The sequence below is a fragment of the Perognathus longimembris genome, chromosome 27, assembly GCF_023159225.1.
Source record: "Perognathus longimembris pacificus isolate PPM17 chromosome 27, ASM2315922v1, whole genome shotgun sequence".
NCBI lineage: Eukaryota > Metazoa > Chordata > Mammalia > Rodentia > Heteromyidae > Perognathus > Perognathus longimembris.
In genome coordinates this window covers 5893249-5909319 of record NC_063187.1, presented here as the reverse complement: position 1 = coordinate 5909319, position 16071 = coordinate 5893249, and the positions used below count along the sequence as shown (strand labels likewise).

The 16071-nt window shown below is 40.0% G+C and overlaps 1 protein-coding gene across 1 annotated transcript in view; it reads right to left on the bottom strand.

Moving 5' to 3' along the window:
- LOC125342788 overlaps positions 1-15228 on the bottom strand; it is a 46257-nt gene extending 31029 nt beyond the window's left edge. Inside the window, exons 1-8 of the mRNA XM_048335096.1 lie at positions 15032-15228; positions 13150-13160; positions 12725-12815; positions 11754-12090; positions 9847-10638; positions 8933-9151; positions 7690-7813; positions 5667-6569 (exon numbers count right to left, since the gene is read on the bottom strand). Of these exons, the coding sequence (XP_048191053.1) occupies positions 5667-6569; positions 7690-7813; positions 8933-9151; positions 9847-10638; positions 11754-12090; positions 12725-12815; positions 13150-13160; positions 15032-15228 (2674 nt within the window). The remainder of the gene's footprint in view (positions 1-5666; positions 6570-7689; positions 7814-8932; positions 9152-9846; positions 10639-11753; positions 12091-12724; positions 12816-13149; positions 13161-15031) is intronic.
- Between the last annotated feature and the right edge of the window lie 843 nt (positions 15229-16071).

Sequence of the window (16071 nt, the reverse complement as noted above, 5' to 3'; positions counted from 1 at the left end):
TGCTTGCTCCTCTCCCAATGAATATGTTCCACCATTACCCCCAATTTGGATGGAATGTAAATGTAATGACTTATGCTTTTATAGAGGATTTGATGAGGAAATTAATGAGATTCAGAAACTTAAGCTGAGAGAGATTATGCTTATTCTCTGTTACCACATGCACCAGAGCAAAAAACTTTTTCCCATTAAATAAGGAATAGGATTTCCTAGACACCAAATATTCTATGGCCTTTATCTTGGAGTACAGAGCTCCACCTTTGTGAAAAATCTTCTGTTTTGAGTCACTCGGCTGTGGCTCAAGCAATAGAGCAGTAGCCTTGAGCAAACAAAAGCTAAGGCCAATGCCCAGGCCTTGGGTTCCCAGGAACAGAAGAAAAAAAAAAGATTAGGAAACACACCAGTGACAGATAAGATAAAGACATATCTTGCATGGCAAGCAAGAGCATGATTTCTTTTTTTCTCAAATTTTTATTATCAAACTGATGTACAGAGAGGTGACAGTTTCATACGTTAGGCATTGGATAAATTTCTTGTACTGTTTGTTACCTTGTCCCTCATGCCCCCCGCCCTCACCCCCTTTCCCTCCCCGCCCCAGGTGTTCAGTTCACTTACACCAAACAGTTTTGCAAGTATTGGTTTGTAGTTGTTTCTCTTTTTTTACCCTGTGTCTCTCAAATTTGGTATTCCTTTTGAATTTCCTACTTCCAGTACCAGTAAACACGGTTTCCAATATACTCAGATAAGATTACAGAGATAGTGTAGGTACAACCATAGGAAGGTGATACAAGAACATCATCAATAATAGAAACTACACATACACATAGGACGTTGAAAGTAGTTACAACTGTGATATATCAATTGTTTCCATAACATGGAGTTCATTTCACTTAGCATCATCTTATGTGTTCATAAGGGTATAGCTATTGGGCCTTGTGATGAAGAGCATGATTTTTATCCCAGCTGTCTTGGCTCCAAACTGTGGGCAGTGACCTCAGAATACACTTGTCACACAGCACTTGAAAAGGAATGAATCCGAGAGGGAAAATGACGTTTTCTCTTGCAACAGGCATGGATTATGCAGCTAAGAATTCATGAAGTTCCACATAGATATTTTTCTTTTCTTTTGTATACCCCTTTATTACTGATTACCCCTTTATTACAGACTGATACAACAGAAAGCCGAGGCTTTGCATATTTAGACGTTAAACAGAAATCACCATGGGCAAATAAAATTATTTTTAAGGGATCTTTAATAATGCCTGGTAATGTCAGGATTGTGGAACATATCTGAGATGAAATAATGACACAGTGCTTAATTTGAAACAACTATTTTTCTACAATAAAAGAGAGAGTTGTGTGTGTGTGTGTGTGTGTGTGTGTGTGTGTATGTGTGCCCTAGCACTTCAAATCAGAACGCAGATACTATCCTTGTGCTTTCTCTACCATTTGACCTACAGTTCTCCTTCCAGGTGTTGGTGCTTACTTGGAAATAAATGTCTCAATGATTTCTATGCCTGGCCAGGTTACAAACCCCAATCCTTAGATAGCAGCTTCATGAGTATTTAGGATCATCCTCATGAGCCATGAGCCCACAAGAAGAACTTTTATAAATATCCTCACAATATAAGGGTTAGCAAATAAAGTCAGAGCACTGGCCTGTGGGAAGAAAATATATATGCATCCTTTTGTACAGAACTCATGTCACTGACTCAGGTGGTTTGTAATCACATCACTTCATCCTTGCCAATGACAGGTGGGATGGAGGAGAAACAGGGATAGTGCAATTAAGTGAAGGGCTTACAGGCCTGGAAAGACAGGAAACTCCAGGTGCTCTCCTACTAGCTGGAAGAAAATGACTCCACATTCGACTCAAAATAAAATGACTGTCTGGTGCATAGGGATGGGAGGTCAGTGTAGAGATGTTAGAGAACATTTGTTTGGGTACCCAGAGTTCCCACAGCCATTGCCCATCCTGAAAACAAAACAGTAAATGGAAATTAAATCATGTATTACTTACGCCTTGTGCAGTTCATTCCCAAAATCCTTGCTCTGACCGCCATCTGTTCCCAAAGTGTAGAGAGGGAAAAACCCAGCAATCATCACATCTCCATCCATGTGAGCTTGCTGTTTCATGGTAGAAAAGCAGCCAGTGCCAGCTAAGCACTTCTCAAGGAGGAGAAGCTGGAGAAGAAGGAGTGTGAAAATCAAAAGACACATACCGAAAGCATCTACCAAGCCGAAATCCTGGCTGGAAATGAGGCCCACAGTGTCCTGTGTGTATAGTCATATCCTGGTATAGGTGCGCATGTGTCTTTTTATTGACAGACACGTACACTGTAGTTACCTTTCATGGACACCTCTTGCGAATCCCTAGAAAGAATGTGTAAAACTCTTTCCTGGGGCTCTGCAGCAGTGGCCTTGCATGCAGGAGAAAAACATGAGTTGGACAACATGTTTGCAGATTCTCTTTCTTCTTTGCAGGTGCCATGATTTCCTGCAAGATGACAGGTAGTGGGGCCCAGGGATGGAGTTATCCTTAATATACTCGATCCAACATCTGTGTCATGAAATCTATGTACAGGAAAGCTATGTGGGATGATGCAACTGGATTCCACCAGAGGATACTGTGTCAGATGTACAGTGAAACGTATGGACAATAAATCCTTTGCACAGATACATCAAATAACCAAAGGTATGAGCGCATCATACCCAGATGTTCACTTTACCCACCCCATTTCCCTAACATCCACTGCACATTGCTAGCTAATTCCAACAGTTTTCCACAAGAATTCCCTATACAGAGGCTTGCACAAATGCATCCATGTGCTATTGCCTAAGGAAGTGTTATGCTCAAACGCCAGACCCTCACAAGGACCACCAGAGACCGACACCAATGCAAAAACAAAAGGAGTCTTTATTGCAAGCTCAAGCTTGGTTCTCTGTGCACTTAGCATCAGATGATGCTACGAGGCCCTGAGGCTAAGGTTTCCAGCTGTTGTATACATTCTTTGGGGAAGGCAGGGACTTAGCATACATCATAGCATCTTTTAACAAACCAACACACAACGCGGGAAAATTATAAATTAATTCTAAAGCATGTTTGGTGTATTTGTTGGCAGGAAGGAATCTGGAGAGGGTCATTGGTCAGATCAAGGAACCACCGCATTTAAAATTGATTGGTTAAGCCATAGGGGTGTAGCAAGTGGGTTTTAATTACAGACTGAAAACCAAACCTGGGTGGGGAAGTTCTGGAGTAACTTCAAAACTTGTTCTTCTTCTGTACCGGGTCATTCTTATGGGTGTTTATGGCTTTTCTGAGAACTATCTGTCCCAGGGCAGTTTATGGTCTTTACTGGAAAGCGAAGGGTGGGGGGTAGGGTGTAGAGTAAGGTCAGTCAGGTACAGTATGGGGTCTTAGTACAATATGGGGTTACCTAGGTCTTTAGCTGCAAAGCGGTTTACAGAAGCAAAATTAGAAGTTAGTAACTACAAATTGGTGGTTACAATTTTTAGTTACTCAGAAGCAATGATGCTGCTGAAACCAGCAATTACATGCCACTATTTCAAGGTCAATGCTGAAATTGGATTGCACATTTATATTATGAGCTTTCTTGTTCAAACAACTTTTGTGTGCTCTTTACGAACATAAATGAAGTTATTTTCCTGATGTGCGAGATGGGGACAAGGTGGAAATAGAGGAAGGAAGTGTGAACATGGGACCCTAAGATGCTGTAGGAAAAGGATGCTGTATTTTTTGAATCAGTTGCTATTCACATGATCACTGTAGGTGACTACCATGATATCTGCTTTGGTAGGCCCCGAAAGGAGGAGTTGGTACTGCATAAACCAAGTGAAAGGTGTAGGGGCCCTCTTTTGTGTCCCTAAAAGCAGCAGGCTCAGGCAGCAGGTAGCGGACCTGGAGAATGCCAAACCTAAGCGTAATAATAGGAAACCAGAGCAGCTTGACCTAGGGTGGCTAGACCTTTGAGAAAGAAAGGAATGAGAAGACCACTCAGTTTGCATGTTTTAATTTAGGGGGAAGTTCCAGAAAGAGAAAGATGTAAGGTTAATTAAGTTGAAGAGGTAGACACAAGTCACACCCAGAAACAAGAATTGTATTGCTTTGCTTTGTTTACTAGATTTTAATGGAATTGTTATCACTAACAGCAATTCTTCTGTATGTCTGCTTGATTGCTTGGCCTAACTTGCCAGACTACCTGTGAGTGGTACAGTTGATTTTTGCCTCTAAAAACCCAACCCTACTGCGACCCAGTACTGTTTGTCACCATCCCAGTGGTGACAACCAAATGCTAAGCATAGCTAAATAAAAGACTCCTAGTCCAATTGGCTGAGTGCTGGTGATTATTGTCATGGATTGAGGCCAGCCTGGGTATCTAGTATCTAACAGACACTAAATTCCCTAAGGAACAAATATTCTTCTGTATAAAATAATTTGCCCATTGAAGTACTTGTCAAGATGCTTAGTAATGATGCCTAGATTCAATCCTACAAAGGGTGACTTCAGCATCTATCTTTAAAATCCTCACAATGCCAGCTGCCATTAAGATCCTGCCAGGTGGTTCAGACTCGACAGTTGTCCTTAAGGAAGTTGGAGGACTTGCTTGGCTGAGGGGAATATCACAATGTCAGCCAGGTACCTCTTGGCTCATGCCTGAAGTCCTAGCTACTCACGAGGCTGCTATGTGAGGATCATGGTGCGATGTCATCTAGGGCAGAAAAGTCTATGACAATCTTGTCTCCAATGAACTACCAGAAAACTGGAAGTGGTGCTGTGGCTCAAAATGGTAGAGTATTAACCAGAAGCAAACAAGCTAAGGGAGATTGCCCAGGGCCTGAGTGCAAGCCTGAGGACCAAGCCAAATGAAAACGTTGTGTTCAGTTTGTGGTTGTTGTTACTAAGGGGAATGTCTGCCTTGTTTTAGAATGAGGATCCTATGGAAGCATCACAATTCTTGTGCAAAGTTCACTGCCTTGCGTAACTAAAGGCATTTGGGAGATGAACTGGAGGCCTTATTCATGTGAGGTGAAGGGTCTCCTAGTCTCCTTCTGTGATTTCATGAGGCTCTCTTGATAGTATCGTGCTGCTACCCATCATGGTGCCTCAACACCCTGCTGGGATGGACTTAGCCCAAGAGGAGGAACTTACCAGAGTTATGTGTCATTATGTGTACACCTAGCACTTCACATAGGATTTATTTCAAAAGACACTAAGAAGAGGGAATAAAGATTAAGTGCGGGCCTGGGGATATGGCCTAGTGGCAAGAGTGCCTGCCTCATATACATGAGGCCCTGGGTTCGATTCCCCAGCACCACATATACAGAAAATGGCCAGAAGGGGCGCTGTGGCTCATGTGGCAGAGTGCTAGCCTTTTGCAAGAAGAAGCCAGGGACAGTGCTCAGGCCCTGAGTCCAGTCCCCAGGACTGGCCAAAAAGAAAACAAAACAAAACAAAACAAAAAGATTAAATGCATAATAAATAGAAGAAACCAAAAATGTGAGAAAAAATGCAATATATCCATATTAATTGAATAAAAAATTTCATGATATATACAAGTAAAGGACTGGAAAATGACTGTAGATTTAGTTCAGAAAATCTATATACTAATCAAACATATGAGTTTAATCTTAGCAATGCTTATTTCTACTTCTATCTCTTTTATCCTTGAAGCCGTACGGACAATTCCTATCTGGGTTTATCAAGATGATGTAACACTTGGGGACAAAAATGCAGCCCAGGAGCCCTGCACTGGAGGCCAAGATGGAAAAGACCTCCACAGCCACGATGACCTTGCCCTTGGCACTGTGGTAGACAGGCAGGAAGGTAAGCCACACACTGCAGAACACCAACATGCTGAAGGTCAGGAACTTGGCTTCATTGAAGGTGTCAGGAAGGTTCCTGGCCAGAAAAGCCACAGTGAAGCTGGCCAGGGCCAGGGAGCCCAGGTATCCCAAGACACAGTAGAAGGCAGTGAGGGAGCCCTTGTTACACAGGAGGATGAGGTGGCCATGTTCAGAGTGTGTGTCTGTGTCAATGAAGGGAGGAGAGGTTCCCAGCCAGATTCCACATAGAGTCACCTGGATCAGGGTACAGATGGGAATGATGAAGTTAGGAGCCCCTGAAACCAGCAGCCACCTCATCCTTCTCCCTGGAGAAGTTACCTTAAAGGCCAGAACTACAGTGAGAGTTTTGGCCAAGACAGCAGAAACAGCAACAGTGAATGCAACTCCAAATATGGTTTGCTGTAGAATGCAGGTGACTGTGTTGGGACGGCCAATAAAGAGCAAGGAACAGAGGGAACAGAAGATGAGGGAGATGAGCAGGATGTAGCTGAGGGCCTGGTTATTCGCCTTGACAATGGGGGTGTTGTGATGTTTCACAAAGACCCCAAGAACAAATGCTGTGAGTGTCGATAAACCAAGAGCTATGAAGGCCAAGGCCATCCCCAAGGGCTCCCCATAATCCAAGAAGCTTGCAGCTCTTTGGAGACACTGGTTTCTCTGTGTGTTGGCATACTGGTAATCTGGACACTTCACACACTGAACCATGTCTGGTAAGGAAGTTGAGTAACTATTAGTCTGTTTGCCATACTGAAAAAACAACTAGACATTCCTACATAAAGAGAATTCAAACATGTGAATATTTAGTAGCATAAAGTAAATATTACTGATTATTACCTGACATGTTGAGTATTATTTTTATGTCCTCATCATGCACTACTCACATTCTCATAGTTTAGTCTGATTTTATCTCTTTTACCTGCATTGATAATAAGATACTACTTATTGCCTTTTCTAATAGCCTACAAATACTTTTCTGCACCCCTTCATTGTACCCTAATTCTCAGACTTGTGTGTGGAACTAACTCTTCATTCAAATTGTGGACAGTGAGGCTGTTAACATGGCCTTGTGGTAGAGCGCCTAGCATACATGAAGCCCTGAGTTTGGTTCCTCAGCATCATATACTCAGAAAAAGCCAAGTGTGGTCCTGTAACTCAAGTTTTAGATTGCTGGCCTTGAGCAAAATGAGGCCAGGTACAGCGCTAAGTCCCTTAGTTCCAGCACCAGACTGGCAAAAAAAAAATTATGGACAGTGAAGTTTGCACATTCCTTTATGTCTCTATCCAATAAAAACAAGAACAATGTGGCCTTCCCTTCAGCAGTTATAGTTGTCTCTGTTACTGACCTGTAGGAATCAGATAATCAAATGCTTCTTTCAAGCTATAAAGTTATGCTATGCAAAACACCTGTGCCTTCTTCTAATATGCCTAACCCAATCCAGAGCATTTGCTATGTTCCAAGAACCGGTCTTTGCCCTGGACACTAAACATCTGCAAGATCTGTATTTCCTTTCCAGTTGGAAGTTGATTTCGAAGAAGATAGACTCTTTGGTCTTTCAAAGGCTTTGCACTTAAAATGATAGAAGTAAAACTTACATTACTGAGTAGTTGAGTTAGCATACATACAACAGACTATAAAGAAAAATAACCCTATATGAAAATCAGAGCCCAAGATTTTCTTTTCAAGTAGTATCAACCACTGTCCCGAATAAATTACTAAGTGAGGAAAGGAAGAATTTGATTTTGCACACCTAACAGAAAACTTTTGCATAGAGTTGCATGGATTAGGGATACAGGGGCAGTGAGTTTCTCTCTCTGAACAGAACTTACCTGGCTCATTAGACATCTCATTCTCTAAGCAAGGGGTACAATCAAAGCAACAGGCGGCCTTTCCATCCTGAGGGGCTTTTCTGAATCCAGGACCACAACTTATACTGCAGACAGAATGGGGAGGCTGAGGAAAATCAGATGTGTGTGATTAACTGTTTAGATTTGTGTTAACTACTCCAAAAACCTATTGTTTTAAAATAGTAGACAAAGTAAGCATATTTTTTCTGAACATACACATTCAGTCAGTGAGTTGGATGCGGAGATAAATTGCCAATCATATGGTTACAAAAGGCCTATGGGCTCTAGACTCAATGTCCAACCTAATGAACTACTGCGAAGTGTGGGAACTTTAAAAATAGAGATTCATAGCATGAATGTACGATCTAGTGGCCAGCAGGTCATCACATGTTGTCTCTTCCTCACCTATGAAATTGTGAACAGTAAGAAGGGAGTATCCTATTTGAAACTTGAACAGTATGCTGAAAAGTAGAGCATAGACCTCCCTTTATAGTTTATATGATCCCCATACACATCATATCTTCTAAGTTTTCAGTGGCCGTAAGTGAGAATCTACTAACAGATAATCAAGGATTCCTTTCACCAAAGATGACTAGCAGAACAACTAACCCTTGAATGAAACCTCCATAGGAGGAAGCAAAATAAACTGTGAAACCCCATAAAGTGATTCTTTGGGTACGTTGTCACAGTGTTTACCATTTGTTAAGAAATAGGCAACTTATATTTTATGACACTATTCTGAAATAACATTTAGAGATTGTTAATATCCTGTTTTTGTTTTGGTGCTGGTTTTGGGGAGTGATATCAGGATATGTGCATTGCCTTGAGATCTTGTTTTGCTCAAGGATAGTACTCTACCACTTGATCCACAGTTCCACCTGAGGTTTTTGTTTGCCAATTGAGATAGGGGTCCCAAAGACTTATCTGCCAGCAGGAGCTTCAAAGAGATCTGTAATCTTAGGATTGAGGATGGCTTCCTCCTGAGCAGATAGGATTGCAGGAAGGAGTCCTTAACAGTGAGCCCTGATTTTATGGTGGTTAAATGAAGAGTCTCACAGAAGTTCCTGCCTGGAATGCCTCCAATCCATAATATTTGTATCTCAGCCACCAACGTAGCTAGTATTTATTGGAATAGGTTGCTCGTGTCCAAACAGATACACATTCTCAGGGTGAATTTTGCTTAGTTTTTATGTCCTTAGAATGATCACAATTCAATCCCACCCACCTCTGTACATGCTATGGTCCAGTGTATCATTCCTTCAGATAAAGAGAGTTGATGAGTATATGGAGAAAACTTTCCTACTTTCACCTCAAGATGAAGACCGTGTGGGAAATTCCAAATGTTCACAATGTCATACTCTGCCTCCAATTTCCTTTTCTCATCCCAAGTCACCTGATCTCCAGCAGTATTGTAAAATTGGATGTTCTTCAGAAAAGCGTGCAGCTGAAAGAGAGCCACCATCTTATGGTGATGTCTATCCCATGTGAAGACAGAAAAATTGAATAAAAATATTTCCTGATTGCCTTTTCATTCTGACTCAGGATGCAGAAATAGCATAGCCACCTAATGAAATATCGCTGAAGAAAATCTATGAATAAAATGTACCCTTCTGGTTCCTGGTCACTCAACAATGGTATAATGACTTTTCACAAGAAACCCAGTCCATCCAAATAGTCACAAATGTGATGATTCTCAGTTTCCCAGATACAGTTTGCCATAATCACTAAGGCTATGAATATTGCCAGACGGGTTGGTAAAATTTACATGCCTAAAGTAGAAAAAAGTAGGTCTCTTATGAAATAAATGGACAATTCTATTTAGTAGGTCATCCTTTGTTACTACAAACAAAACTTATAGGGGAAAGGTGAATTTACAGTATTCTAAATATGTGCTTGGAATATGTTGAGGCCATTTGTAATTACACGAATATCTAAAACACAGAAATTAACCCTCATTATCTCCTGCTTTTCCTTAAGAGCATGAAAATACATGTCCAGGGGACCTCACATATACTGAACCAGATATTATTTCTTGGGTTTTGGAAAATGACATGCAATACTTAAATTTCATATGGTAATAAAACTATGTAGGAAGCAACTTTCTTCATGGGGTGTGCCATCCAACACAGAAGGCCTTACCTGTGTAGGAGAAGGCACTGTCCCTTTTCTGTTTCCCATGGTTTGTACTTCTGCTCTATGAAGAAGCATCTCATGGAGAGCATGGGCCACAGCGTACACAGCATTGTACATATTGTAACTGTCCACAGACAAATTCGTGTCTAAAATGTGCCGAGGCAACCAATCCAATGAGGCATTGTGAGCACAATTCTCCCATGTTACACAGTCAGACTCAGATTCAGAGCAATTAAAAGAGACCAACCATACCTCAGCAAGGAAAGCATCTTCAGGGTATTTGGAAGGGTTCACTGCCTTGACAAAATCTGTGAATCCGGAAACATCTGGGTGATGGTGTGAAAACATGAGAGGTACCTGCGATGATCCTAGCAGGAAATAATCCCTACTCATTGTCAAATCCCACTGTGAATTCACGATAAAAATTTTGCCTTTTACCATCAATTGCAAAACAATTAGAAATTCATTATCACCATATATAATGAAGACATTTGCTGATGATTTGTTAACCTGGTTATTAACTGCCTTCAGTTTTGTATTATGGGAAAGAATATTGTTCGGGAGTGCTAGCTCAAAATCTACACAGACTCTGTTCTTGGCCATCTCTTCTTTCAATTCAGGAAGAAACCACAAGCCATTCTCGTCCTCTGTGGCTAGCAGTCCCACCCAGTTCCATCTGAAGTGAAGCAGTAAGGAGACCATGGCAGTTGCCATGGATGTGTCCTTTTGGGCCATCTGATAGAGAGCAGGGAACTTGTTATGATCGCCCAGGACTTGATCGAAAGGCCCAAAGGAAAGCTAAATGGAATGAAAATTGGATGTTTCAGGAATGAGATGATTTAAATGCATCATTACCTCAGTCATGTAGTATATACAGTAACCAGTTGAAGTAGGTGGAATGTACGTTTTACTTTAGTTTTTGAAAAAATGTGCTTTTAATCACTGTACCAGCTATCAATTTTTTTGTACAATGCCTCTTAATCTTATTCATTATTTCCGTCATCTCCTCACATTGATATCAACACTGCCCATTCCCTGACTTTCCTCATAGCATTTTCATATATGTACATTGAATATTATAGTCTATTTGCTCACCTATCTATTCCCTATTCCTCTGGTGCTTTCCTCATTTCCTTAATAGCTATTTCATGCAGACAAAATGTGCTTAATTACTTTCTTGTATTAGGTCTTTACATGGTTACTTAAATAAAGAAGTGATACCATGGAATTACTTCCATTTATAAAGACATATTTTATATATACCATACTATGCACATTAATCATGTATACATGGGCATGTGTGCGTTCTGTTTCATATTGCATTATCAAATTGAGACTTACTTTTCACATGTGAGGGAACACATGCCCCTTTTCTATTTCTGATCTAGACTTACATCAACATAATATCTTGCAAGTGGGTATAGTGGTGTGTTTGTGAGTGTGAGTGTGTTTATGTGTGTTCTGTGCAACAACAGAGGCAGGAACTCATGGCCTGATGTACTGTTTTTGGCTTTTTTCATGAAGCCTACCCCTCTAGCACTTGATGTGTACATTACTTCCCACATGTTGTTGATTAGAAATAGGTTTCCTCAGTACCTAGGATTATAGATGTGAATCACTAGCACAGAGATCAACATATCTTTATACTTTAAGTCACTTTCCATTTATTAACTTTTTAAAGAAAATTACTAATAAGGTGCAAAACTTTAAATAAGTCTGTGTTCTGCTCTAACTTTTGCATCCCCTTTCCAAATAATGGAACTATACATAACCAATTACCACACATTCTTAGTTTTTTTATATCTCAAAATTTCATAGGATCATCAATATAGTGTCTTCCGCTCCTCCTCTAACACCTAAAATGTCACCAAATTTGACATTTTAAAATATTACTCTACTCCTTCCACTCTCACCTGTGGAAACCTATAGAGGTTCAGCAATGTCCCAAGCTGGGCAGATGTTATTGCTGATGGTCCTGTAAGTACTGCTGTATACTTGCTGTGTCCCATACATGTGTAATTTAGAGTGTTGTTCTTCCCAAAGAGGCAAAGAATGGCACTTTTTAATTCATTCCAAACATCAAATTCAAAATTACAGAACTCAAATCCCAGTGTCAAGTTATGTAGAAGATGAGGGTTTTTGTTGATCTCTTCAATAGCAAAAGTCAGGGCCAAAATAAACTGGTAGTTCTTAAAAATAAGCCTGTGTAATGAGCATAGAAATATAAAAGGAGTATTTCCAAACTTACAACTTTAGTGAATTGAATGCTTGCTTTTCTGCTAATGAATATGCCAAGACCTTATGCCACATTGGAGTAGAACGCAAATGTAATGTCTTCTGCTTATAGATAGGATTAGGAAAGGACATGAAAGGAATTTATCCTGAGTGAGGTTCAGAAACTTACTTCTGCTGAGAAAGAGCTTGCTTAATCTCCATTATCAAATGCACCACAACAATAACCTCTTGTCCATGAAACATATGGATAGACTTACATGAGACGTCAAATGGTCTATTGCCTTTATCTTTGAGGAACTACCTTAGCTATATGAAAAATCTTTTGAGTCACCCACTTTAAGATATATGGTCATATGTCAGGCAAAGCTAATAAATACCCAATTTAAGGTAATATTTCAGGAGCAAGGTCTCACTGAAAGAATGTTGTATAGCTAGCTCTGCTTACAGACCCAACACATTGAACAGCTCTTCCTGGGATATCAACCAAAATAAGATTTCAAATATCAGGCGAGGATATTGTATTCTTATTTATGTAAGAAACTCAAAAGGATGCAGCCAACTTGAAGTAACTCATTATGGACAGAGGAACCTTCAACACAGGGGATGGAGAATGAATTATGAACCAGGTTTACATGGAAATCCCCAGTACGCCATGATAAATACCATGGTATACAGTGGTAAAGTACCAAGGTAAAATGCAGTGGCCACTACCATGTTCCCTATATTTTTACACTGAGATCCTGGAAAGAAAAGAACACGAAGGAGTAAGAGGAGTAAGGAGACTTGAAGTACTTTTCTTTCAGTCCGTTGAGTGTGTATGTGCCGTGCTGTGTGTGTGTGTGTGTATGTGTGTGTGTGTACGGTCTCAAGAAATTAGTCTGAAATCATCACACATTCTTTGAAAAAGGAAACAATGGAGGCAAGATGGAAATACAAATAAGACCATGAGTTTGTTCAACATATACTGCATATATATATCTAAAATGTTACAGTGGAAGCCTACCATGTTTTAAATAACTTCTAAACTGAAGAAAATAGTGATATTGAAGAAAATCTAATTGAACATACACTTACGGAGGAGTAACCTGAAAGCAAGACTGAACACATGTGGAAAAGGTTGACAACAGTATTTAATAAAGCAAATATTGATGGGTGTGGGCTTTTTTAATGGTTAAGAATGCCTAAAAGTAATAATGCTTGGCCTAAGAAATGCAGGAATTTCTCCTGTACGTGCTAGAGTGCCTGAATGAGTACAGTCTCAAGGCAACAGGAAAGGTTGATGCCCAGAAACTCACTTTACTATCAGTGGCCCTCAGTGAGTATAAGCAAGGACAGTCCATGCAAATGAAGCCTAAAGGTATCCAAAAGTATCTATATATATGGGCTGGGAATATGGCCTAGTGGAAAGAGTGCTTGACTCATATACATGAAGCCCTGGGTTCGATTCCCCAGCACCACATATATAGAAAATGGCCAGAGGTGGCGCTGCAGCTCAAGTGGCAGAGTACTAGCCTTGAGCTCAAAGAAGCCAGGGACAGTGCTCAGGCCCTGAGTCCAAGGCCCAGGACTGGCAAAAAAAAAAAAAAAGTATCTATATAGAACTCATCACATCCAAGAGACTTTCATCAAAGGAACAAAAAATAACATGTCCATAATAGCATGATGAAGGGAACAAATATACAAGATGAAATAGAAATTTGAAATATGTATTTACACAGTATCCAACCACAGTACAATGGTAAGCAGACTTTAAGGTAGTCCTTAATACAATAATAGATGAAGATTTTACAGAGTGATGATGATGATGGAGACAAAATCAACAGGGAGACACCAGAATTAAATTTCATACTAGTTTAGGAAAGCCTGAAACCCACCAACAGAAAATTTCATCCAACTTCTGAATAAAACTTCTCTCATCAACATACTAATGTTCTCCAGGAGAAATCCTGGGATGGGACACAAAGCAACCAGATTTTTCAAATGTTGAAAGTATATTGAGCTCTTGCAGACACACACTGTGGTAAATGCAGAAATTAACAAGGAAAATATGCACATAACATGAAATTCAAATGAATTATTCATCAATCATAATTAAATAGTATAATACTAACTAAAATGTTTTCAGTTTAATTAAATGATTAACACATGGTAAAGTGAATTGTTTTTTCTAGAGAAATTCCAAGAAATAAACAGACCCGTGGAACCAATGAAACTGGAAACCAGATGGATAATGAAAATTGAGGAATAAAAAGAAACTGTATTCTTTCTTTGAATCAAGAAGACAGATACTGAAATAAAGAACTTGCACTGCTTTTCAAGAAATGAGCAATGAGGTTATTTTTTTCTGTACTTTTTGTTGTTGTCCCTTTCCCCTCCTTTTCTGTTGCTCTTTTTTCTTTCTTTTATTCCATTCATTTTTCGGTGATTTATTCATTCGTCTCACTGTTTTTGATTTCTCTATACATTCTTTAATGTAAGCTTATCTGATGGGGGGCTGGGTCATGAAGCAGGGGAATATGAAGGAGGAGGCAACATTGTTCAAAGAGAAATGGACACATTGCCTGACTTAGGTAAGTGTAAACTCTCTAGAGATCACCTTTATAATAAGATTTAGATGAAGAAAAGGAAAAATAGAATAGGAAAACACAGTAGCAATGATCACTAAAGCAAAGGGTAGGTTCCACAAAATCAAAAGGGGGCTATGGCTGAAGTAAAATCATGGAGATCTTACCATTAGGGAAAGGAAGATTTACATGGAAGGAAACCAGAGTCCTCTCCTACTAGCAAGCAGAAAATCTCTCAAAGGAAGATGTAAAATAAAATAATGAACCCATGGTGTTTGTCTTGCATGGGGATGGGTGATCAGGTAGAGCATTCATTTGAGCAACTAGACTTCTCTCAGACATAGCCCATCTACAGAAGAGATCAGTAAATGGAAATAAAATGAGATACTTACAGCCTTTCCTTTTCATCTTCAGGAGCATTGTTGTCATGGCTAGCTACTCTCAAGATGTAGAGAGGGAAATACACAGCAATCATCACATCACCGTCCATGTGCACACGCTGCTTCATGGTAGAAAAGCAGCTAGTGGCAGCCAATGACACAACAGGGAGAATAAGTTGTAGAAGGAGTGCAAAAACCAAAAGGCACATCCCTGAAGCCTCTGCCAACAACAAATTGTGGCTGGACGTGAGGCCAACTGTATCTGGTTTATATATATTGATATATATTTTTATAAGTATGTGTGTATGTCTTTTTATTGACAGAGAAGTACACTTGTAGCCCAGCTTTCATGGAAGCCTCTTGTAAATCCCTAGGAAGAATATGTAAAACCCTTTCCTGGGGCTCTGCAGCTGCGGCCTTGCATGCAGCAGAAAAACTTGAGTTGGACAACATGTTTGCAGATTCCCCTTCTTCATCCCAAGTGCCATGATTTCCTCTAAGATGACAGATAGTGAGGCCCCAGGGATGGAGTTATCCTTAACTTTGATCCAACATCTGTGTCACGAAAACTATGTGTATGAAAGCCATTTGGGATGATGCAAGTAGATTGCACCAGAGGATATTGTGTCAGACGTACAGTTAGCCAGTAAAAAGAAAAAAAAATCCTTTGCTCGGTTACATTCAAATAACCAAAGTTATTAGGGCATCATACCCAGATCGTCACTTCACCACCCCATTTCCATATCATCCACTGCATATTGCTAGGTTATTCCAATTGTTTTCCAAAAGAATTCCATATACAGAGACCATCACATATGCATCCATTTACTATTGCCTAAGGAAGCAAGGATGCTGCTGAAACCAGAAATTACATGTCACTATTCCAAGATAAATGCTGAAATATAGTTGCACATTTATATTGTGAGCTTTCTCATTCAAACAACAATTTTGTGGGCACTTTACAGATAAAATGAAGTCATTTTCAAGATGAACATGATGTATAACAGGTGGAAAGAGTGGAATGAATTGTGAACATTGGGCCCATAGATGCT